Below are 26,618 nucleotides of genomic sequence, written 5' to 3'. Positions count from 1 at the left end.
GGCCTCTGAATTACTTCTCCTTGTTTTTATACCTCTCTGGACAGTTTTTTTTTTTTTTTTCATTCACTCCTAAAGTTTTGCCCATCCCTGAAATGTTGGTGTTCCTAGAGGTTCTACCCCTGAGTCTCTTCTCATGCCAACACATTCCCTGAGTGATATGAACCTGCTCCCTTAGCTTCAGGTACTGCCTGAGAATTCCCAAATCTTCATGTCTAGGCTGTCTCCACTCCTGGAGCTCTCTCTTAAAGAAGCACAGTAGGTTAATTAGAAAACAAATGAGCCAGTACAGGAAGACCTTCATCCATTTCACCTCCACTAATCCTGACATTTCTTTGCTGACAGGAAAGGAAGTTAGGAGGAGGGATGATAAGCCCTGTTACAGAACCCTTGGCACTGGAGATAGACCTCCCCTTAACGGCCCATAACCTCTAAGTAAAATCTCATGGGAGGTAAGTCTCTGTACGGACACTATGTGCCAACATCCCTTTCAGAAAATAATAATGAGATGGCCCTGAAGTCAGCTAGAAGAAAGCAGAGTTGGAAGTTCCACGTGGGCGGTTCAGTTTGCGTCTGAATTTTTAGGGGGAGTTTGAGTTTTTACTCATTTGAGACCCGGCTTGCCGCTGGTTCCCAAGTCCCACCCCTCCCCACGTGTGGAGAATGTAGAAGACTGGGAAATTGCCCAGGAGAGAGGGGCTACATTCCAGGATCCAACAGCCTCCTTTTAAACTGCCTGCAAGCATCCCATACACAACAGTTCCAGAACTGATCTTATCCCTCTGGTTGTACTCCCATTCTAGTTGACAGTATCACCTTTCACCCTCTTGGCCCAGATGGAAACCTGGTATTGGAGATGGCTCCCCTTCAGTAGTGCCCCCTTCAGTTCTAGGACAAAGTTGTCTCTCCAGACTGGCTCCTTTCTACGCTGGACCAACCTCCCACCATCTTCATACCTCTACTCTCTACCCCATGCACTCCACGTGTGACACTGCAGCCAGAGGAACCTGTCCAAAACACATACTGATCATTCACCTCCTTTCATTAAAATCCCTGATAATGTGCACGTTTTTACCTTTATAAGATCCTTTGCAACCTAACTTGACCTGTCTTCCATTTTCATCTCTGGTGACTCCTTCCCTCATCCAAGCAACAAAGGTTTTCTTTGTAATTTTTCAAACACACCATGCTAAGTACTGAGTGCCAACTACGAGTTGGTCACTCATCTATATACTTTGGACTACAGTGAACATGAAAGGAAGGCCCCTGCTCTCATGCAACTCACATTTTAGTAGGAAGAGCCAGCGAATAAACAAATAGGATAATTTCAGATAGTGATAAGATGCTATGAAGACAATGAAATGGGGTGGATGGGGGGAGATGCGGGTCAGCTATTTTATTTTATTCATTATTATTATTTTTTTGCGGTACACGGGCCTCTCACTGCCGCGGCCTCTCCCATTGCGGAGCACAGGCTCCGGATGCGCAGGCTCAGCGGCCACGGCTCACAGGCCCAGCAGTTCCGCGGCATGTGGGATCTTCCCGGACCGGGGCACGAACCCACGTCCCCTGCATTGGCAGGCGGGCTCTCAACCACTGCGCCACCAGGGTCAGCTATTTTAAATACAGTGCTCAGGGGTGGCCTGACAAGATGACTTTTAGCTGAACTTGAAGGATGAGGAGGAGCCAGACAAGCAAAGGTCTGCCATAGAGTATGTGGGGCCGTTTGAGCAGCACGGGAAAAAGGCTCTGAGGCAAGAACTAGTTTGGCAGCTTGGCATTTCCAAGGTTCCAAAACAAAGCAGTGAGGTTGGATCTTATTATATACCTGAGGAGGGGGACAATGCCCTGGTGAGGCCAGATCACATGGGGCCTTATAGGCCAGGTCAAGAAGTCTGGATATTATTTTAAGGGCAAAAGGAATCTACTGAAGGGTCTTGTGTGAAGTACTGACGTGCTCTGATTTACCTTTTCAAATGATCACTCTGGCTCTTGGAGAAGGTGTTTTTGGTGAAGCGGAAGGGTAAGCCTCGAGACCAGCTCCACGCCTTCAGGCTTATGCTCAGGCCATTCCTAAGTCTGGAATAACAGTCTTTACTGGGTTCCAGGGTCCCAGTTCCCAGGAAGCTGAGAAAGTGGCTCCTTACTGCATTTCTTTCAGCCCAGGTCAAGCCTCGTCTAGCGATCAAGAAGAGATGGACAAGTGTCCCCCAATAAACCTTGCCTCACCAACCCTTCAGTCATTCAAAAGACCACTCACTAGGCGCTGGAGACACTGAGGAGAGGGCGACGAGGCCCTCCCCCGCCCTCGCTGTCGAGAGACCACTTTTTTCAGGTCCCTCCTCCATCTTCTAACTCAAGGGGCAATTCTCGATCAGACTATGGCGTGCCGGGGCAGTGACAAACCCAGGCCCGTGGGTTGGCCGGGCAGAAGAGAAGAGGTTTCCCCCTAAGATGAACGGGGCCGCCTCGCAACTGGCAGCCCAGCGGGGCCCAAACCAAAGAGCCACCAAGAAAGGGAGGCGCAGCCGGCTCCAAGGCAGGATGTGGACTACAACTCCCAGCAGATCCTGCGCGCGGACCGCCGATCCCTCCGCTACAAATTTGCCCTGCCGGCTGTGTGCACCGCTGTCCGCCAAGGGCCAAGTCCGGGTTTTCTAGGCCCCGGAGTCCGTCTTCTTATCACATTTCCGGAGAGGGAGGCTAGGAGCCCTGGAGGAGAAACGGACCTTTTTGAGGAGAAACGCGGATGCAGACCATCGAAGAGACGTCGTTCTGCGGCTACCGATTTTCGCGCGCTTTTGGCGCGGGTGGTTGTGGGTAGCGCGCCCAGGAGGGAGAAAGGAGCTGGGGGGTCTGTGACCGCGCCGCCCGCCGGGCCTGAGGGTATGGACGAGGACGATCCCCACTCTGAGGGGGCGGCGGTGGTCGCCGCGGCCGGGGAGGCGCTGCAGGCCCTGTGCCAGGAGCTGAACCTGGATGAGGGGAGCGCGGCCGAAGCCCTGGACGACTTCACCGCCATCCGGGGCAACTACAGCCTAGAGGTGAGCGGCGGCAGGTGGGGCGGCGAGACCGAGCTCGCCAGGCCCCACCCCCGCCCCGCCCCTACCCCACCCTATGGGGCGGTGGGAGTTTCCCCACCGGGAAGGGTCTCTGCCCAGCCCCGCGCCGAGGAGTGCGAAGCTGGAAGGGCGAGTGTAGATCAATCGCTCCATTTATTTTGAGGCGGGAAACCGAAGTCCGGAAAAGGAGTGGCTTGTCCAAGGTCACATGCCACTCAGGGTCCCCTAGTCTTCAGACCAGTGCCACAAACGTCATGGGACTGCCCTTAAATCTGCTTAAACAGTTACTCTAATGGCAGAAGCTTACGTGAATTGTGTGCCCAGACGACACTGCCCAGCGCTTTAAATATGTCATCTTACTTGGTTCTCGCCGCCACACCTCTTCGAACATGTTGTGATCCCCGTTACACAGATGGGAAAGCTGAGCCCCGAAGAGGTTAAGCGTAAGGTCGCACCGTTAGAGGTGGAGCCGGAGTTAGGAGTCTGAGCCATAATCTCTTCACCCTTCCGCCTCGAGGTGTGGGTTGCTCTTTCGGCAGTATTGCCACTGTACAGCAGTTTGATCAGAGCCAGTGTGCACACAATGCTTATCTCTCGGCCACAGTTTCCTCCTCTCTCAGATGGGGATAATTAGATTATCCAGATGCTAATCACAGTGTCTGTCTCTAACCAAAATAAATGTAGGCTATCATTAGATTTTCCCCAACCGTTCTTGCATTAAGTCCTCACAACAGCCCTGTGAACGTGGCAGGGCAGCGAGTATTAAACCTGCTTTCCAGGCAATATTATCAAGGCCCAGAGGATTGTCTTGCCCAGGATCGTTCTGCTAATTGTCATAGGAACCCAGACAAGCATAAGCCCAGTATAGAGGTAGAATTGTGATGGAATGTATTTGCAATTACTCCAGTAGCCTTATGGTCAAAGGTTTTCGTGATCCAAGAGAGCTGGTCTCACCCAGAGTGCTCTGCTGACTCATCACCTGGTGAAATAATCGGTGGGCTCTAAGGCATAGAGTTGGAAATTTGGAGTTGAATGTGTGTGTGTGTGTGTGTGTGTGTGAGTGAGTGTGAGAGAGAGAGAGAGAGAGAGGAGAAGAGAGACTCTTGTATGTCTCCAGGGTAGGACTGGATAGACTGGATGAAGGACAGTGATGTGCATCTCTGGGTGACACGACTGGAAAGCTGAGGAAAGAATAAGAAGCTAAGGGAGATTATAAATTATGGTCTCTAGATTGGAAACAAACTTTTAAAGTCTGAGAAAGCATTTCTGACATCGAGTCCTCATTTGGTCTGTCACTGAAAAAGCACTGCTGAGTGCAGATGGAGGTCAAGGTATTAACCTGGGCACATCTTTCAGATTCTTGAATATGCCAAGCTTGTTCCTACTTGTGTGCTTTCTCCATGCCGATCCCTCTGCCTGGAAACTTTTCCCTCACTCCCAACTGCAGAGAAAGTTGAAGAGCTGAATCTCCAGTTAGGCCGAGTTCATCAGGATATCTTAAATGTTTGACCAAAATCACAGCTGTGTGAATTGAGATTTTGTGAGTGTTTATTCTATCTAGAGTGTTTTATTTTCCTTTTCTTTTATGCTTTGTTTTTGGTGGAGGGCATTTTCATATATCTGCTGCTTCCTAAGAACCCCTCTGCCCAGCCCCTATCCCCTCTAGTCTACCTGACTAGCTCCTGCTTACCCACCCCACCTCCCCCCCCCGTACATTCTGGTGATTTTTCACCACTTAGCACTTTTGTCTCCCTCTGTGAACCCTTCCCAGACCCCCAGTCAAAATCAGTAACTACACTATATTCTCCCAAAACACTTTCTCTTAAATTCTTTTTAAAACATATATCTCACCAATTATAGATAATAGTATAATATCTGTTCCTCTTAGCTCTACACTTGGAGTACCCTGATGTTAGAAACTGTTTTTGTATTTCTAAGGCCTAGCGTAAAGGAACTAAATTAAATACTATAGGTGCTTTTTTTTTAAGGAAAAAAATCAAAGCAGTAATTTTGGTTCTTAAATTTTCTCTGTCTTAATAGTGTTTTCATCTAGTAGCCTGTATCCAAAAGCTATAGAGTACTTGGATGCTATACCCAAACAATTCGTTAATCAAGGCTTCTAAAAGTATTCAACCTTAAGCTTACCTGCCTCCTTTAATGCCTTGAGCAAATGAGACTTTTCACTATAGTACTTTAGGGTAGGAACACTAGGTCTTAGCTTTATTGGTGGCTACCCATCTCTACCCACCCCTTTTGGATTATTACAAGAAATCTTTATCAATCATTTTATTCTTTTAGAGTCTGATCTTAAAGAGGATCTGCACAACAGTATTGTGTTGTGCTATGAGATTTGAGTCTAGTTCTTAATTTTATGTAAAACTCATCAGTGAAGTCATAAAGTGAATCTAGCTTGGATATCTCAAGCCTAAAGCAGAGAATTAAGTGTTGAATTCCCAAATGACACCTTTTTTGTAGCATTGCAAATTGAAGTGTCTGCTAAGATAGAGAGCCATACTTACTATTTTAAAGATTAGGGTAAATAATTCCCCAAATTTTTACCTCACAAAACTGACAGTCTCCTTTGTGTTGTGATGGGTGTTAATTTTTATATGTGTAATTCTCTTGCCATCTTCTACTCTGTTCTTTCCTTTCTCTGCCAAACTGGTTAAAAAAGAAACCTAAAACTAAAATGGTAGGAACTTCAGCATCATCAAGGCCATGACTGGTGTTATAATATTGAGAAAGCTAATGCTGAGAAATTGAAAACTCTTCAATAATATTAGATTTGGGGTATAGGTGAGAGATCTATCTTTAGATTAATACGGATTTAGCATGTTACACAGGACTAAGAGTAAGGAGTTTTATACCCATTACTGCAACCAACTAAGTTTTGTGACCTTGGGCAAATATCTTCATTTCTCTGGCCTGTTAATACAGGATGAATATTAGATCAGGTAATTCTAAGATCTCTTTTGATTCTAGAATTCAAGCGTTTTAACATAGTGTATCCATTTTGCTGTTTTATCTTTTGCCTGCCAGGGAGAAGTTATCCACTGGTTGGCATGTTCATTATATGTCGCTTGCCGCAAAAGCATTATTCCCACAGTTGGAAAGGGTATCATGGAAGGAAATTGTGTTTCACTTACCAGAATACTACGTTCAGCTAAATTAAGGTAAAGCACTTTGATTTTTCAAACATTATTTTATAAGTCCTAAATTTAATTTTAGGATTTAATTTCTCTTTATTTTAAATCATTTAGCTTCATCCCATTCGAAGTTTGTTATCCATATAGGTATCTTTTCCCAATTCTCACATTCTTTCTCTGCCTTTCTTCCTTAAATTCTAACTTACTTAAACCAGAGGCCTCTAAATCTTTTTAGATTTAGAGGTTCTAAATCTTTTTTCTCTGTAACTTTTTCATTAATGTTTTAAATTTGAGAATAATTTCAAGCTTTCAGAAAAGTTGCAGAAATAAGAAAACGACAAAGAACATCCATGTACCCTTGACCTAGACTCACCTTTTATTGATATTTTACTCCATTTGCTTTATCATTTGATCTTTTTCTGTTAAATAGTATTTTTTTCTCAGCTATTTCAATTTAAGTGGTGTCCATTGTAGCCCTTTACCCCTAAATACTTCAGTGTGTATTTCCTTAAACAACTACAGTACAGTTATCAACGTCAACAAAGTTAACATTGATACAGTAATTTTGTATAATCTAGCATCTCTATTGTAGTTTTATTGGTTGATCCAGTAACATTCTTGAGAGCATTTTCTTCCTTCAAGATCCAATCTTAAAAAAAAATAATCCAATCTAGGATCAGGTATTGCATTCACTTGCCATGTCTTTTTAGTCTCCTTTAAACAAGAACATTTCCACAGCCTTTGTCTTTTATGACATTGACTTTTTTTTTTTTTTTTTTGCTGTACGCGGGCCTCTCCCTGCTGTGGCCTCTCCCGTTGCGGAGCACAGGCTCCGGACGCGGACGCGCAGGCTCAGCCGCTCCGCGTCATGTGGGATCCTCCCGGACCAGGGCACGAACCCCGTGTCCCCTGCATCAGCAGGCAGACTCCCAACCACTGCGCCACCAGGGAAGCCCCGACATTGACATTTTTGAAGAGTATAGTTCACAATCACCCTGCCCCCCTTTTTAATAGATTGTTCCTCGTTTTGTTTCATGTTTCCTTATGATTAGGTGCAGGTTTTACATTCCTAGGTGGAAAACTACATAAGTGATTTTGTGTCCTCAGTATATCACATCTAGAGGCACATGATATCCTTCTGCCTCTCATTGGTGATGTTAATTTTGATCATCTGCTAACGATGTTCTCTTGTTGCTCTACTGTATGGTTGATATTTTTTCCCTTGCAAATACTAAGCAATTGGTGGGTCTTAGCTATAGCTTTTACTTGCTCTGGTATCAACTGTATGGAACTATTTGCCTGAATACCAAACAACAGAAATGGAGTGATTCAGATTTGGATAGTTGCTAATGTTCATAATGACTATTTGAGGTCATTGTCTATTTGCTATCCTGGGTTTCCAGGACAGAGGAGAAAGTGTAAAGCCCTATCCAGCAAGGGTTAAGTTTCAGTTCATGCTAAATTAAAAAAAAAAAAATCTTCAGAACAATTTTGGTTTCTATAAATGGAAAAAGAATTAAGTCAAGACAATTTTTAAAACTTTAGTAAATATAATTTTTGTCATTCATGATAAAAACAAAATGAAAATATAACTAAGATAAAAGGAGTTAAGGTAATTTTTTTTAATTGAGCAAAACCTTGTCCATTGTCATATGATCTTTTTCTATTGATGGTTCTCATCACTGACCATACTAAATTTTTAAATCTTTGTAATAATAAGTTGTTGCGGAAACTGAACAGTACAAGCTCATGATAAAAATTTCAAATAATGAAAACAGTTCTGGAGGTATATAGTGGTAATGGTTAATGCCACTGACCTGTACACTTAAAAATGGTTAAAATGGTAAATTTTACATTGTATATACTTTTACCACAATAAAAGAAAAAAGGTTTAAAATTTTTCAAATAATACAGAAGAAGAATAGAAGATGTCTATAGAAGAATAGAAGAATAGAAAGATGTCTCTTTTTCCATCCCCCAGAATTTACCACTATTAGCAATTTACTGTTATTAAATTTTTAAGCAGGAAAAAATCTGTTTTTTAGTTTTTTGCATTTTATTTTTAAGCATAAATGAGATCATTGCTAAATGTATTTTTCTGTTGCTTTTCTTACTTTATATTCTGGAAATCCTTCTATATCACTATGTATAGCTCTACCTCATTAATTTTTTTTTTAGTGACTGTGGGATATTTTAAGTTATAAGGATGTTTTATATACTTAGCCAGCCCCCTTATTGATGAGCATTTAGATTATATCCAGTCCCTTGTGATTACAGACAAGTGAACATTATTGTAAGTGTGTATTTCAGATAAATTCCTAAAAGTGTAGTGATGAGTCAAAAGATACTTTTTTTTTTTTTTTTTTGCGGTACATGGGCCTCTCACTGCTATGGTCTCTCCCGTTGTGGAGCACAGACTCCGGACGCGCAGGCCCAGCGGCCATGGCTCACGGGCGCCAGCTGCTCCGCGGCATGTGGGATCTTCCCGGACCGGGGCACGAACCCGTGTCCCCTGCATTGGCAGGCGGACTCTCAACCACTGCACCACCAGGGAAGCCCAAAAGATACTTTTTAAAATGTGGATTGGTTTTAAAAAATTTTTTTAAGTGTCACATTCCTAATTGCTAAAAGAGCTGTTGACCAACATCAGTATGTTCATTCAGGCAAATAAAAAAGAATTTCAAGTGATGATTATTATTTACATTGATTTATAATAATTTGGGCTATTTTCAAAATTTCAACTTTAAATGTAATTTTAAATGACTATGTAGATCTTTATAGATATGGGAAAATATCCATCAAATATTGTTAATAAATTATACTGCAAAATACTGATTAAGTATAGATTTATACATAAACATGTAAAACTAGCAAATTTTTATTGAATATTTACCTGTGTGACAGACAATATGTGCTAATAGTTTGCATATCTTTATTAATTTAATCCTCACAGTAATTATATTAAATAAATCTCATTTTAAAGATGAGGAAACCAAGTCACCAAGAGATTAAATTACTTCCCAGAGGTTATATACCTAAGAAAGTGGCGAGCCTCCCAAGTCATGCTGTATTACATATGTATCTATATACAAATATACATTAGTATGTCTCCTTTTGAACTGTATCTATATTCAGCTTCAGTCTACAAAACAAAAAAAATTTAACCAAAGCAACTTCCAACTTAAAAAGAAAGTTTCATGTAAAAATTTATTCTGCTATTAAGGGTATTAAAAAATTGTATCTATTTTATAATTTGAATTTTCAATTCATTTTAATAAAACAGTTGTCTATATCTTATTGTTTTAAGTATTGAGAACTAATTTTTTACAAGTTTTTCAGTAACTTAAATCAAGACAACTTTCATTCATTCATTATTTTCATAGTATAATAGAACCTGAATGAAAAATGATTTTTCATAATTTTAATTGGAACATTGATGATACTAATTTTTACAGAGTAATTTTCTTTTTTATCTTTTGAGTGCCATTAAAATTAGGTAGTGTGCCACTATTGGAATGTATGTTCCATATTACCATCCCTACTCTATACTTTGCTTTTGGCAGCAGGGTTGGGGGGAATTGTATGTGTATGTGATAAGATATGCATTACATAAAATTTACCATTTTAACCAATTTTAATTGTACAGTTCATTGTCATTAAATACATTAACATTGTTGTTAAACCCTCACCACCATCCATCTCCAGAGCTTTTTCATCTTCCCAAACTTAAACTCCATACCACTTAAACAATAACTTCCCTCTTCCTCCTCCTAGCACTCAACAACCACCATTCTACTTTCTGTCTCTCCGAATTTGACTGTTCTAGGTACCTCACATAAGTGGAATCGTACAGTATTTGTCTTTTTGTAACTGGCTTATTTCACTTAGCCTAATGTCTTCAAATAACAGCATAATATCTCCAAGGAAGGACACAACAATTGAATACTTAGCATAATGTCTTCAAAGAAATGGCTGATTCAGAAGCTGGGGCAGACCTATTTTTCTAACAAACCTGGAACAACTTATGCCAGAAAGTAAGGAAGTGCTCAAAAAATGTTGGGGACATGTCCAGGGGGCATAGGAGCTAGTTTGAAAAGGCTCCCATTTGTAATCATACCTGGGATAACTTGAGCATCAGAATGAATAGGGACAGTAATGGATTATAGCTCACTGAATAAAATCTATACTGATGATAAATAGGGGAGAAGGGAAATATCTTCCTTATATTAGAATGCCAACTAAATATTTGCATAATTGTAGAGTATCTCCCTATAAGTCACTTATCAATTACAAAGGGAAAAATAGTAACTTTGAAGTGGAAAACCTGGCAGATACCACCTAAATCAAGTGCAGAGTTATTATCAATGATGGGACAAATGGTTATGACCCACTGAGAAGGATATAACATCACTTATGTAGTACTCTGTCAAAAATACATAGCCTAAATCTAATAATGAGGGAAGCATGTAGGGACATACTACAAAATAACTGACCTGTCCTCTTCCAAAATGTTGGTGTCACAAGAGACAGTCTAAAGAACTGATGTAGACCGAAGGAAACTAAAAGGAAATAACACATAAATGCAGTTCATGCTACTAGATTACAACCTAGACTGGGAAGTTTAAGATTGCTATCAAGAACATTCTTGAGACAATTGGTGAATTATAAATTTAAATATGAACTAATAGTATTTTATCAATATAAAATTTTCTGATTTTGATAATTGCACTTAATCATGTAAGACCTCTTTCTCAGGAAATAGAAACTATATTTTTGAGTAAATACATTTTCTCTTTATGAAAATAGAAGAGTATTTATGAGTAAAGGGGCATGATATCTACACCTTACTCTCAAATGCTTCAGAAAAAAATTATATGTATGTTATATTGGGGTTCACCAGAGGAACAAAACCAATAGAATGTGTTAATGTGTGTGTGTGTGTGTGTGTGTGTGTGTGTGTATACACACACACACATATATATGGAGAGAGAGCGAGCGAGCGCACATGCAAAATAGCATGTACACACACATGCACAGGTTGGGAAGAGGAGAGGGAGAGGGATTTTAAGGAATTGGCTCACATGGTTGTGGAGACTTGGAGAGTCTAAAATATGGGGTAGCCCAGCAGGCTGGCAACCCAGGAAAGAGTTGCAGTTTGAATCCAAAGGCAGTCTGCTGGCAGAATTCCTTCTTACTTGGGAGGAGGTCAGTCTTTTTCTGTTAAGACCTCCAGACTGATTAGATGAGGCCCCCCTACATTATGGAGAGTAATCTGCTTTACTCAGAATCCACCAATCCAAATGTTTATTTCATTCCAAAAAATACCTTAATGGAAACATTGGCATAATGTTTGACTGAATATCTGGGCGCCCATACACATCTCCTTATGCCATACTTAATCTGCAAATAAAAGCCATAACAAGATCATACATTAGCCTAACATGAGATAAGTATACTTTGTACAACCCAAAATGCCCTAACCCTTTCCCCAAAAGAGGATGCAAAATCCTTGGGTGATGTTTACTCTTCTTGATATCCTATAACTTAAATGCTCGGAAGTAAAGTTAACAATACTGTGGTATAAAGTCAGTACGTGCTATGTTACGTAACAAGTGGGTAAGAGAGGAAGGAATACAAAGATTTAATACACGCACACAAACATATTTGTAGCAAAATAAGAAATACTCGTTACAATTAGAGTCCTCGTTTCACTGGTCATGTGGTTGTAGTTGGTATTAATAACCTTCTTCCACTGCCCAGTCCATATTTCCTTTGCCTTCAGCAAGCACCTCAGCTGGTTGTGGTTTTTTTTACCTGGTGAGGTGACCCAAAACCTTCGTTCCTGAAGAGTCTGGGCCATTAGTAGTCCTGCCTGTTGGGTTGTTGTAGTTTTCCATTGACTTTAATCACAGGGGATGGTAATAGTAAGAGCTACCCTAAGGGATTCCTGTATTCTATTCTTCTTTACCTCCATTCTGGAGTAGCAATCCAATTTCTCCTTGGTCATCAGGATCAGTGACTCCAGCCAGCATAGTAACTCCCTTCTTTGCCTGTTGCTTTAGAGGCATGAGGAGCCCAAAGTGGTTGGATGCAGTCTTAACTTCTAGTTCAATGGATATTGTTGTATCTCTTGGTGGAAGCATTACTCTCTTTGGAACTAAGACCTCTAGGCCAACAGAGTATAATGTGACAGAGACAGGAAGCAAAAATTTTGCTGGTGGGTCAGTAGGGGTAATAGTGAGTGGTGCCACTCTCCCCCCACCTCTTGATTCCTGGACCTGTGAATCCTGGCTATGGAAGAAACAGCACTATACTGTTTGCTGATTCAGAGCATATACAGCCTCCTAAAGAACCTTGTTCTGCTGCTGGCTGATTGGGCACTCAGCAGTGACTGTAGGCAGGTTGGCTTTGGTCCAGATAGGCAGTGGAAATCCATGAGCCCGTATATAACTTTTCTAAAAAATTTTAATCTCATCCAAAAAACATCTTCACAGAAACATCCAGAATAATGTTTGACCAACTATCTAGGCACCGTGGCTCAGTCCAATTGACACCTAAAATTAACCATCACATGTGGATACATATACAGATGATGATTCGACTTAAGATTTGTGACTTGATGGTGTGATACTGTCTCATGATGCTGGGCAGCAGCAGTGAGCCATAGCTCCCTGTCAGCCATGCAGTCAGGATGGTAAACAACCAATACACTTACAACCATTCTGTACCCACACAACCATTCTGTTTTTTACTTTTAATAGAGTATTCATTAAACTACATGAGATAGTCAACACTTTTTTTTATCAAATAGGCTTTGTGTTAGATGATTTTACCCAACTGTAGGCTAATGGAAGTGTTCTGAGCATGTTTAAGGTGGACTAGGCTAAGCTATGATGTTCGGTAGGTTAGGTATATGAAATGCATTTTCAGCTTATAATATTTTCAGCTTACAGTGGGTTTATCGGGATGTAACCCCATGATAAATCAAGGAACACTTGTATACACATATATACACAGAGAGAGAGAGAGATGGATGACAAAGCAAATACACAAAATGTTAATTATCGGTGAATAAAGGAGTTCTTGTATACTATTCTTGCAACTTTTTTGTAAGTTTGATGCTATTTCAAAATAAAAAGATTAAGGGATAAAAGGGAATGTTTAAATACATTTATGGTACATTCATATAGTGGAATAAAACGCAGCTCTTAAAATTATGGAAGGAGTATTACATGAACTGATATAAAAAGATCTCCAGGGCTTCTCTGGCACAGTGGTTGAGAGTCCGCCTGCCGATGCAGGGGACATGGGTTCGTGCCCCGGTCCAGGAAGATCCCACATGCCGCGGAGCGGCTGGGCCCGTGAGCCATGGCCGCTGAGCCTGTGCATCCAGAGCCTGTGCTCCGCAATGGGGGAGGCCACAACAGTGAGAGGCCCATGTACCGCAAAAAAAAAAAAAAAAAAAAAAAAGATCTCCAAAATAAATTACAGGGAAAAAATGAAGTGCAGAATATTGTAGATAGTATGGTATCGTATGAGTGGGAAAAACGTTTAAGTAGGTATATGTTTATAAATGCCTTAAAAAGCTCTGCAAGGACAAATAACTAGTAACAATGTAATTAGTCACTAAGGCAAAGTTGATTGCTTTAGTGGAAAAAAACTGGGAGGGCGGTGGTAGCAGACATCATATATCCTTTAGTACCTTTTAAATTTTGTAATTATGCATATTACCCGTTCAAAAAAGAAAACCAAAAAGGAGAATTCTCACACACAGGGTATCATGATATACATTTTTTTTTTTTTTTTTTTGGCTGTGTTGGGTCTTCATTGCTGTGCGCAGGCTTTCTCTAGTTGCAGCGAGCGTGAGCTACTCTTCGTTGTGGTGCGCGGGCTTCTCATTGTGGTGGCTTCTCTTGATGCTGTGCACGGGCTCTAGGCATGCGGGCTTCAGTAGTTGTGGCTCACAGGCTCCACAGCGCAGGCTCCGTAGTTGTGGTGCACGGGCTTAGTTGCTCTGCGGCATGTGGGATCTTCCCGGACCAGGGATCGAACCCGTGTCCCCTGAATTGGCAGGCAGATTCTTATCCACTGTGCCACCAGGGAAGCCCTGATAAAGATCTTTTAAAAAAAACTCAGATTTTTAGATTTCAATCAGCATGTCTGGAGTTTGAACACCTATGGACAACTAGCTAATGATTTCTTCCACCACCTTTTTTAAGAAAAAAATTACAAGTATCATTCTGTATATAGCCCTAGACACTTAAATGAGCTTTAACACTACAAAATTTCAGTCTAAGGCCATACTAACATGAGGACATAAAAAAAATGCACTCATAATTAAATAAGCCAGAAAGGTAAAGCCATTATCCATTAAGTGATTTTCTGGTTATGTACTACCTTCTTAGTTTATATTTGGAGGTAGAACCACACGTTGGAACACAAACATTTGAATTTTATTCCTGCCCTGTAACAGTCTGGTGCTTTGTGATCAAATTCCAGAATCCAGTATTGGGAGATTCTGTCTTTCCTCAAACTAGTTTTGTGAACTCATCAGTCTGTTGCCTAACATTTACTTTGTAATTTATATGCAGAGTATTGTCTAGGTGCTGCAGGGAATAAAAGAAGTAGATAGGTACTCCCTGCATAGTAGAAGGTATTTTATGTATTGACTACTAATTCAAAATCTACATTCCCACAGTGATTCTGGGAACCAAAGTAATTTCATAGCACTTGGAGTGAGGTTTTTGTTTTCTCTCTCTCTCTTTTTTTTTTTAAAATAAAATCAGGCATTTTATAAAGATTTTTAGGCATAAGTAGAGTGTCTTCTTTTCCTTCCATTATATGGACTCATTTTAAATTTGCTTTTTTTCTGTTTTTTTAGTTTAATACAGTTTTTTAGTAAAATGAAGAAGTGGATGGACATGTCAAACTTGCCACAAGAATTTCGTGAACGTATAGAAAGGCTAGAAAGAAATTTTGAGGTGTCTACTGTAATTTTCAAAAAATTTGAGCCAATTTTTTTAGATATATTTCAAAATCCATATGAAGAGCCACCAAAGTTACCACGAAGCAGGAAGCAGAGGTGAGACACTTAATCCTCATATAATTGACATAAAAATTATGATACAAACTTATTAAGGGAATTTGCATTTTTAAAAGTCTACTTTTTAATTCCATTTAATAAAACATAGTTGTCTGTCCTTTGTGAATGAGATTTTATATGGAATTTGACTTTACTATTTGTTATATTTGCTGTTTCAATTTAAGTGACAAATGTGGAATGATATTTAGTAAGTCAGATAAAAAGTACATTTTTTCCCCCTTTTTAGGAGGATTCCTTGCAGTGTTAAGGAGCTCTTTAATTTCTGTTGGACACTCTTTGTTTATACTAAGGGTAAGGTGACACTTTCAGGTGTTTTACATTTCTACTGTGGGAACTTGGTGCTATTTGACCTGAAAGGTTTCTGGGTTTTATGTCTCTTTTCTTCTAAAGGTAATTTTCGTATGATTGGAGATGATTTAGTAAACTCTTATCATTTACTTCTGTGCTGCTTGGATCTGATTTTTGCCAATGCCATTATGTGCCCAAATAGACGAGACTTGCTAAATCCGTCATTTAAAGGTAAGACCTTATGTATTTTTGAAAACTGATTATCAATTTTTAGAAAAAGAGTTTCAAAAATTGACCATATTCTCTTTTCCCTCCATTGCTCTTTATACCCTGTCAAACTAGGGTTACCATCTGATTTCCATACTGCTGACTTTCGGGCTTCTGAAGAACCTCCCTGCATCATTCCTGTACTGTGTGAACTACATGACGGACTTCTGGTAGAAGCCAAAGGAATAAAGGAGCACTACTTTAAGCCATATATTTCAAAGCTCTTTGACAGGAAGGTACTATACTTACAATTAAATGACTCAGATTTTGGGGGGTCAGCAGCAGCAGCCTCAAGGGGAAAAGCAATATTTTAAGCAAGTTCTTAACATTATAGGACTCAGGGTCAAGATTCCCAGGTTTCAGTCTCTGATGTGATGTGGAGTTGTCCTGTGATTTTCTGTGATGTGCAAAACTGAGCTGTTGAAGAATGTGACCATCTGTATGTACTGTCAAGTAAATGCACTGTCAGAGGCAACTATAGGGGTTCTGATAGAGAATTATAAAGAACAGAACATCAGAGTAAGCCTGGTAAAGAATTATGAAAAGCAGGAGGTCAGAGTAAGCTAGTTTATTGCCACAATTTGAATAACTCGCTGACTGTTTATTAAAAGTAGGATGATGTATCAATATAACAACTGTAACTTTAATTCAATATGAGTAGAACAGAAAATCCCTTACAGTTGTGGGCTACCTACATGCATTCTGGATTTTTTTCTCAATAATTTACCTCGCTCTTTCTATATGTTTGAGTTGGCTTTTTCCTTTTTTTTTTTTTTTTTTGCGGTACGCGGGTCTCTCACTGCTGTGGCCTCTCCCGCTGCAGAGCACAGGCTCCAGACGCACAGGCTCAGCGGCCATGGCTCACAGGCCCAGCCGCTCCGCGGCACGAGGGATCCTCCCGGACCGGGGCACGAACCCGCGTCCCCTGCATCGGCAGGCAGACTCTCAACCACTGCGCCACCAGGGAAGCCCTGGCTTTTTCCTTTGGGTCTCAATTTATTTCCCCAACGCTGAGCCATTTAATCCAGCTACGACTTGAGTTTTCTCTTTGGTTGGAAAAAAAAAATAGGAATATGGATTAGGTCATTATTATAGTTCCCCTCTTTGCAAATACTATTATGAGATTTTCCTCTGAGCATAAAGTCTTCCCTAACTGGTTTCTTCTCTTACACATACTTTTTAAAAAATATTTATTTAAAATATATTTTTTAAGAATTTATTTATTTAATTTTATTTTTTGGTAGATTTGGGTCTTTTTTTTTAATTTTATTTTTTATGCAGCAGGTTCTTATTATCCATTTTACACATATTAGTGTATATATGTCAATCCCAATCTCCCAATTCATCACACCACCACACCCCCCGCCCCCCACCGCTTTTCCCCCTTGGTGTCCATACGTTTGTTCTCTACAACTGTGTCTCAATTTCTGCCCTGCAAACCTGTTCATCTGTACCATTTTTCTAGGTTCCACATGTATGTGTTAATATACAGTATTTGTTTTTTCTCTTTCTGACTTACTTCACTTTGTATGACACTCTCTAGATTGATCCACGTCTCTACAAATAACCCAATTTCGTTCCTTTTTTATGGCTGAGTAATATTCCATTGTGTATATATGTACCACATCTTCTTTATCCATTCGTCTGTCGAGGGGCATTTAGGTTGCTTCCATGACCTGGCTATTGTAAACAGTGCTGCAATGAACATCGGGGTGCATGTGTCTTTTTGAATTATGTTTTTCTCTGGGTATATGCCCAATAGTGGGATTGCTGGGTCATATGGTAATTCTATTTTCAGTTTTTTAAGGAACCGCCATACTGTTCTCCATAGTGGCTGTATCAATTTACATTCTCACCAAGAGTGCAAGAGGGTTCCCTTTTCTCCACACCCTCTCCAGCATTTGTTGTTTGTAGATTTTTTTTTTTTTTTTTTTTTTTTTGCTGTACGCGGGCCTCTCACTATTATGGCCTCTCCCATTGCGGAGCACAGGCTCTGGACGTGCAGGCTCAGCGGCCATGGCTCACTGGCCCAGCTGCTCCGCAGCATGTGGGATCTTCCCAGACCGGGGTACGAACCTGTGTCCCCTGCATCGGCAGGCGGACTCTCAACGACTGCACCACCAGGGAAGCCCCTCCTCTGCAATTTTTTAGAAGAGTTTGAGAAGGATGGGTGCTAGCTCTTCTCTAAATGTTTGATAGAATTATGATTTTCTTAATTGTTTTGGGTTTGTTTTTGTAGGTCCTTTTCTTCTCTTGTGTTTCCCACTTAGGGAAGTTCCTTTAGCATTTGTTGTAGAGCTGGTTTGGTGGTGCTGAATTCTCTTAGCTTTTGCTTGTCTGTAAAGCTTTTGATTTCTCCATCAAATCTGAATGAGATCCTTGCCGGGTAGAGTAATCTTGGTTGTAGGTCCTTCCCTTTCATCACTTTAAGTATGTCATGCCACTCACTTCTGGCTTGTAGAGTTTCTGGTGAGAAATCAGCCGTTAAACTTGTGGGAGTTCCCTTGTATGTTATTTGTTGTTTTTCCCTTGCTGCTTTCAATAATTTTTCTTTGTTTCTAATTTTTGCCAATTTGATTCCTATGTGTCTCGGCATGTTTCTCCTTGGGTTTGTCCTGTAAGGGACTCTGCGCTTCCTGGACTTGGGTGGCTATTTCCTTTCCCATGTTAGGGAAGTTTTCGACTATAATCTCTTCAAATATTTTCTCGGGTCCTTTCTCTCTCTCTCCTCCTTCTAGGACCCCTATAATGCAAATGTTGTTGCATTTAATGTTGTCCCAGAGGTCTCTAAGGCTGTCTTCATTTCTTTTCATTCTTTTTTCTTTATTCTGTTCCGCAGCAGTGAATTCCACCATTCTGTCTTCCAGCTCACTTATCCGTTCTTCTGCCTCAGTTATGCTGCTATTGATTCCTTCTAGTGTATTTTTCATTTCAGTTATTGTATTGTTCATCTCTGTTTGTTTGTTCTTTAATTCTTCTAGATCTTTGTTAAACATTTCTTGCATCTTCTCGATCTTTACCTCCATTCTTTTTCCGAGGTCCTGGATCATCTTCACTATTATTATTCTGAATTCTTTTTCTGGAAGGTTGCCTATCTCCACTTCATTTAGTTGTTTTTCTGGGGTTTTATCTTGTTCCTTCATCTGGTACATAGCCCTCTGCCTTTTCATCTTGTCTATCCTTCTGTGAATGTGGTTTTTGTTCCACAGGCTGCAGGATGGTAGTTCTTCTTGCTTCTGCTGTCTGCCCTCTGGTGGATGAGGCTATCTACAAGGCTTGTGCAAGTTTCCTGATGGGAGGGACTGGTGGTGGGCAGAGCTCAGTAAAACTTTAATCCGCTTGTCTGCTGATGGGTGGGGCTGGGTTCCCTCCCTGTTGGTTGTTTGGCCTGAGGTGACCCAACACTGGAGACTTCCTGGCCTCTTTGGTGTGGCTAATGGCAGACTCTGGGAGGGCTCATGCCAAGGAGTACTTCCCAGAACTTCTGCCAGTGTCCTTGTCCTCATAGTGAGACACAGCCACCCCCCACCTCTCCAGGAGACCCTCTAACACTAGCAGGTAGGTCTGGTTCAGTCTCCTGTGGGGTCACTGCTCCTTCCCCTGGGTCCCGATGTGCACACTACTTTGTGTGTGCCCTCCAAGAGTGGAGTCTCTGTTTCCCCCAGTCCTATCAAAGTCCTGCAGTCAAATCCCGCTAGCCTTCAAAGTCTGATTCTCTAGGAATTCCTCCTCCTATTGCCGGACCCCTAGGTTGGGAAGCCTGACGTGGGGCTCTGAACCTTCACTCCAGTGGGTGGACTTCTGTGGTATAAGTGTTCTCCAGTTTGTGAGTCACCCACCCAACAGTTATGGGATTTGATTTTATTGTGATTGTGCCCCTCCTACCATCTCACTGTGGCTTCTCCTTTGTCTTTGGATGTGGGGTATCTTTTTTGGTGAGTTCCAGTGTCTTCCTGTTGATGATTGTTCAACAGTTAGTTGTGATTCCGCTGCTCTCACAGGAGGGAGTAGGAGCACGTCCTTCTACTCTGCCATCTTGAACCAATCTCCAGCATTGGGTTTCAGTTGCGGCATGAGGGATCCTCCACTGCGGCACGCGGGCTTCTCTCCAGTTGTGGTGCACGGGCTCCAGAGTGCATGGGCTCTGTAGTTGTGGCCTGTGTGCTCAGTAGTTGTGGCGCACAGGCTTAGTTGCTCCACGGCATGTGGGATCTTAGTTCTCCGACTAGGGATTGAATCCCCTGCATTGGAAGGGGGATTCTTAACCACTGGACTGCCAGGGAAGTCCCTCTTGGACATCATTTTGTATTTAGTCTTATCTTTCAGCAAAAAAACAAGTATTTATTTATGTGTATATATAAACAGTATATATTTTTGTGTGTATATCTATGTAAAATATCTTTTTGTAAAACTTTAATCTCCAGCAAAATAAACTTTTAAAGGAACTCAAGGATTATGTCTATTGTGCAAGGCACTAGTGGCCCCTGGCTATGATGACCATTCATCTTGGTTTGCCTGAATTATCTGGGTTTTGGCTGTTGTCTTGGCATAATTATTATAGTGTCTTCTTTCACTCCAAAAGTATCCTGGTTTGGACAGTGGTTCTCCTGACCATGGGCCAGACGCTTTATTTGGCCTGTTTAGGGTGTTTTAATTTTTTATTTCATTTTTCTTTTGTTCAATTTTTAACTTACATATAAAGATCTTTTATATGAAAATTTTTTAAAAATCAGAAGCTATGGCAATACCAGTTTGCAATTTCTACATGGTAACTGTTGTCAAGCTAAATGATGGCCACGTCTTTTGGCCACCTCTTTTAGGATGGGAAGCATGCTTTCTGCCATCTTCATTTATGTACGTTGATCCCTGACCCCTGAAATCATTTGAGTTTGCAACCCTTGTTATGTAGTAATCTAAGTATAGTGTGGATACACAGAAAATATTGATAACAGTGTAGTTTTCCTCTGTCACCAGTAACAGTACCTATATTCCTTTCAAATCTTTTGCTTGCCTGACATATATTATCATTCAGTAACTGTTAGTTTCCATTTTCCATAGACCAATGTTTAAAATTGGACAGCTTTCATGAGAATTACTTGAGGAATTTGTTAAAACTTCTGCCTTGGGCTTCCCTGGTGGCGCAGTGGTTGAGAGTCCGCCTGCCGATGCAGGGGACACGGGTTCGCGCCCCGGTCCGGGAGGATCCCACATGCCGCAGAGCAGCTGGGCCCGTGAGCCATGGCCGCTGAGCCTGTGCATCCGGAGCCTGTGCTCCACAACGGGAGAGGCCCTCTACCGCAAAAACAAAAAACAAACAAACTGCTGCCTTAGTTCAGACCTTGAGGTCTGTCAGTCTGCATTTTTAACAAGTTCCCCTACATGATTGTTACGTCACTAAAATTTGGAAACCACTGCTATAGACTACAAAGTATTTTCAAAACTTGACTTTAAATGTTTTTTAATATTTTATTTGCATACTAAATAGGATTTACAGGTCTGAAAGAAATATTTAGTAATTCTATTTTGTGTGTGTGTGTGTTATTTATAACTACCAATGTGAAAATTTAGATAAATGTAGTATTTTTGTGTGTATGTTAATATGCTTACTTACGTGAAGTCACAAAGTGGGTTTTTTTCCCCAGATTTTAAAGGGAGAATGCCTTCTGGACCTTTCTAGTTTTACTGATAATAGGTAAGTGTCTAGCACTGATGGTATCTGGCATATCATAAGTTATCAATATGATTTGTTGCAGTTTGTTAAGTGAAATGTTGTGTGAAGGTAACTGCTCCAAATTCAAGTTCCTTCTGCTTCCGTGGCTGAGTGGGTGTTATCACTAAGCCTTGCTGTCTTTAAGTACATTTATTTTAAGATCCCATTTGCTCTTAAAACAGCTGCTCTCCTAAGAAACTCATAAACAGACCCAATGACTTCTGTATTTGAGTTTACATTCTTTGTAAACTAATATTGGCAAATTAATCAAATATTGGCAAGTTCAGAATGTGCTTATATTTCAAGGCCACACACAATTGTTTCCTCAATGATCAGGTCTTAATTAGGTTCAACCAGTTTCCAGATTAAGTGTATATTCTTTTCACTCACCTTTCGAAGTAATTTATTGCCATGTATGTGAATGTGAAGAATGTCTGTGATCGGATAGAAACCTCTGATATTGTTAGATGGGCAAAGTTCATAAAACCTAGAAAGTCATGAGCTTTTCTAGTCTGTGGAGTCAAAATCTATCTTCAAGTCAAGATAAATCCATTGTGTAACTTAGTTTTGTTCTAGCAGCTTAAAATAATTCTCTTTTCAGCAAAGCAGTGAACAAGGAGTATGAAGAATATGTTTTAACTGTTGGTGACTTTGATGAGAGGATCTTTTTGGGAGCAGATGCAGAAGAGGAAATTGGAACTCCTCGAAAGTTCACTGGTGATGCCCCATTAGGGAAACTGACAGCACAGGCTAATGTGGAGTGTAACCTTCAACAACACTTTGAAAAAGTAATTAACCTAGCCTGGCCTCAGTCTTGAATGATCTTTTTCTCTGTGTGTGTGATTCTACTAACAGCAGCAGCATCTTTCAAGTTAAATCTTGAGTTTCTTCTATTAACTCATATTTCCCATGAAAGCCTTAAAGGTAGCTTTCAAAACTGTGGCATTTAGTATTTTTACCTCATTTCTTGCAATTTTTCATATTTGGATATTTTCCCAGAATGCCTGGCTTTTCAGTAGAGTATGTGTCTTTGGATATGAAGAAGGATTTATGCTTTCCTCCTATTTTTTCTTTGCATCACTTTAGCCACTCTTCTCTTGATTTAAAATTTAGTTTGCTTTCCTACCCATGACGAACTATGTGCTCTTACCAAACTTCAGCCACATAATTCTGATTTGATTGTTAATAGCCAAGGCTTAATTCTGTATTTATGTCTTAGGTAGGTTGGAGGATGAGGTCTAATGGAAAATTCACTGGTCCAGAAGATGGAAACCTAAGTTTTAGTCCCAGCTCTGCCATTACCTTTGTCAGCTTAAACAAGTTTTATAACTTCTCTGTGCCTATTGCCTCATATGTAAAATGAAAATGTGCCTGTTATATTTCAAATGAATGTTATGAAGATAAAATGAGATTATAGATAGAAAGCACTTTGGGAAAGTGTTATTCAAAGGTAGGATGTTATTAGCATAATATTGCTAAAATTTTGGTGGGTAACCAGAAGAGGGGGAGAAAGTAACCTATTAAACGTGAATAGAGAAGATGGCATATGTACTGAATTAAACACATAATGAGGAAGAAGGTAGCTTTTTAATCTCACATAATTTTCTTTTCTGACAGAAAACATCATTTGCACCTTCTACACCACTGACAGGACGACGATATTTAAGAGAAAAAGAAGCAGTCATTACTCCTGTTGCTTCAGCCACCCAAAGTGTGAGCCGGTTACAGAGTATTGTGGCCGGACTGAAAAATGCACCAAGTGAACAACTTATAAACATTTTTGAGTGAGTACAATACTAGTATTTTTCCAAATGTCTCTTTTAAATTAGATTCTGTATTCCATTCTGTTTTCAGTATTTCCGAATTCTGGAGATACTGGATATACATCTGGCAAGTTTTACTGTACCATTTCAATCACAAAGTATGTTGACCTAAAATCAGATAGAAGTACCTATTAAAAATTATATATAAATTTTATTTCGTATTATTATAGACTTTCAAGGTTAAATGTATCTTAAAGGTTATTTAGCTCCAACATTCCATTCTGGTAACACCCCTAATTTATGCATTACTGTTTTTCTTTTTACATTGTTTTTAAATGGGTTCAATATAAATGTCCATCAAATGGGAGACTGGTTACATATTGATGGTACAGCTGTAAAATGGAATTTTATGCAATTGTCTAAGAAAAAGAAGCATATTTCATAGTAAAGATGATAAAGTGAGGCCAGATTAGAGAACCTTATTTCCTAATACCTAATAACAGAATAGTAAAAATCAGCAGACTATCTATCAGCAGAAACCAAATGAGGAGAGGGATATGATTTCATGCTATAATTTTCCAAAGTGGTGGTCAGGAAAGGAAATGGTTGCTTCTGGTATGCCTATCCCCAAGAAGCGTTACTGGGGGGAAAGGGTGTGTTGATGGGATCTTTTTATTTATTTATTTATTTATTTTACTTATTTATTATTTTTGCCTGCGTTGGGTCTTTGTTGCTGCGCGTGGGCTTTCTCTAATTGTGGCAAGCGGGAGCTACTCTTCATTGCGGTGCACGGACTTCTCATTGCGGTGGCTTCTTTTGTTGCAGAGTGTGGCTCTAGGTGCGCGGGCTTCAGTAGTTGTGGCACGCGGGCTCAGTAGTTGTGATGCACGGGCTTAGTTGCTCCGCGGCATGTGGGATCTTCCCGGACCAGGCCTCGAACCCACATCCCCTGCATTGGCAGGCAGATTCTTAACCACTGTGCCACCAGGGAAGTCCTATTGATAGGATCTTGAAAATACTCATTAATAACCCAGATGTGGAGAGAAACAAATGGCATGAGTAGGCATATGAGTAAAAAGTCATAGAAACCTCCCCAAGTGAAAGTCCCTGTATACCACCAAGATAGCAGAAATATTAAAAATTCTCAGGACCTACCATTTTCCAAGATTCCTAGCTTATTTGGGGAGAGATCTTCATAGAACTAGAAGATATCTCTGACCAAGGTATAGTGAACCCTGGAATGGGGACATTTAACTAAATCTCAGAAGAGAAAGCAAAGCCCTGATCCTCTAACAAAAGCTGAACATAGCACATCTGTGCCCTCCCACTAGTCCCCAAACCTCAGTCTATAGAAAAGTGGACAGAAGAAGCCCCAGCCTCAACCATAGCTCAGAAGGTAAGCAGATTGCATGTAAAGTAGGAAGATTCATAAAGATCTACCCTCATAGCATTTGAATAAATAGATCTGAACTGAACTATCCATTTAGCATGAACAAGTTAAAAAGAAATGGCAAAGCATCTTGCAGACATTTTAAAGCACAAGAGAAGGAAGGAAGGAAGAAAACATAGAATGCAAAAGACAAAGAACCTAGAAACAAATAAATGGAAAGACATTCCATGTTTATGAATTGGAAGATTTAATATTGTTAAAATGTCCATATTACCCAAAGCAATCTACAGATTCAGTACAGTCCCTATCAAAATCCCAATGGCATTTTTACAGAAATAGAAAAAAAATCTAAAATTCATAAGGAATTTTGAAGGACTTTTTTTTTTTTTTTGCGGTACACGGGCCTCTCACTGTTGTGGCCTCTCCTGTTGCGGAGCACAGGCTCCGGACACACAGGCTTATCGGCCATGGCTCACAGGCCCAGCCACTCCGCGACATGTGGGATTTCCCAGACTGGGGCACGAACCCGTGTCCCCTGCATCGGCAAGTGGCCTATCTACCACTGCGCCACCAGGGAAGCCCTTGAAGGACTTTTATTAGCCAAAATAATCTTGAGAAAGAAGTAAAAAGCTGGAGGCCTCACATTTCTGATTTCAAAACACATTCCAAAGCTACAGTAAGCAAAACAGTATGGTATTGGCATAAAGACAGACATGTAGACTAGACATGGAATAGACTAGAGTCCCAAAATAAACCTTCACATATATCATTAAATGATCTTTGACAAGGGTGCCAAGACTACACTATGGGGAAAGTCAGATTCACTTAGTATCATATCTTCAAGGTTCATCCATGCTGTAGCATATGGCAGGATTTCCTTCTTTTTAAGCCTGAATAATATTCCACTGTATATATATACATACCACACTTCCTTTATCCATTCATTCGTCAGTGGACATATAGGTTGCTTCCACATCTTGGCTGCTGTGAGTAATGCTGCAGTGAACTTGAGTATGCAAATATCTCTTTGAGATATCCACATGCAAAAGAATGAAGATGGACTTTTATCTTACACCATGTACAAAAGTTAACTCAAAATTTGTTAGAAACCTAAACATGAGACCTGAAACTGTACAACTAGAAGAAAACATAGGTGAAAAGCTTTATGACACTGAAATGGGCAGTGATTTCTTGGATGTGACATCAAAAGTATAGGTAACAAAAGCAAAAATAGAAAAATGGGACTATATCCCACTTAAATACTTCTGTACAGCATTGAAAATAATCAGTAGGATGAAAAAGCAACCTAGTAGAATAGAAGAATGCAATTGCAAACCATATATCAGATAAGGGGTTAATAGCCAGAGTATATAAAGAACTCCTACAACTCAAACAACAAAAAACAAAACAAAAAAACAACAAACACCTGATTTGAAAAAGGGGCAAAAGACTTAAATAGACATTTCTCCAAAGAAGACATAAAAATAACCAACAAGCATGTGAAAAAATTCTCAACATTACTAATCATCAGGTAAATGCAAATTAAAACCACAATGAGATATCACCCGTTAGAATGGCCACTATCAAAAAAACAGAAAATAATAAATGTGTTGGTGAGTATCAGAATTGTCACTCCATTGGTGGGATTATAAATGGTGTGGCTGATATGGGAAACAGTATGGAGATTTCTCAAAAATAGAATTTTTATGACCTAGCAATCCCACTTCTGGGTATATATCCCAAAGAGTTGAAAACAGGATCTCAAAGAGATAGCTGCACACCCAAGTTTATTGCAGCATTACCCATAAGAGCCAAGATATAGAACCAACCTAAATGTCCACTGTTGAATGAATGAATAAAGAAAATGTGGTATGTACAACAGAATATTACTC

General features: G+C 40.2%; 1 protein-coding gene across 2 annotated transcripts in view; it reads left to right on the top strand.

Annotated features, from left to right (window-relative positions):
- Nucleotides 1-2,870: 2,870 nt before the first annotated feature.
- Nucleotides 2,871-26,618, top strand: part of RBL1 (RB transcriptional corepressor like 1) — a gene marked incomplete at both ends in the record, with an annotated part of 74,157 nt that continues 50,409 nt past the window's right edge. Inside the window, 9 exons of one of the 2 annotated variants that reach the window (XM_082669490.1) lie at nt 2,871-3,041; nt 6,099-6,232; nt 15,087-15,287; nt 15,535-15,599; nt 15,699-15,827; nt 15,939-16,099; nt 21,506-21,555; nt 22,175-22,361; nt 23,191-23,357. In XM_082669490.1, coding sequence (XP_082525616.1) covers nt 2,886-3,041; nt 6,099-6,232; nt 15,087-15,287; nt 15,535-15,599; nt 15,699-15,827; nt 15,939-16,099; nt 21,506-21,555; nt 22,175-22,361; nt 23,191-23,357 — 1,250 coding nt within the window. The remainder of the gene's footprint in view (nt 3,042-6,098; nt 6,233-15,086; nt 15,288-15,534; nt 15,600-15,698; nt 15,828-15,938; nt 16,100-21,505; nt 21,556-22,174; nt 22,362-23,190; nt 23,358-26,618) is intronic. The other variant, XM_082669491.1, reaches the window with a different exon arrangement.

Source organism: Grampus griseus (genome assembly GCF_964374135.1).
Source record: "Grampus griseus genome assembly, chromosome: 14".
In the NCBI taxonomy this organism is placed as follows: domain Eukaryota; kingdom Metazoa; phylum Chordata; class Mammalia; order Artiodactyla; family Delphinidae; genus Grampus; species Grampus griseus.
The sequence above is the reverse complement of the archived record's forward strand: the minus strand, read 5'-3'. Positions and strand labels throughout refer to the sequence as shown.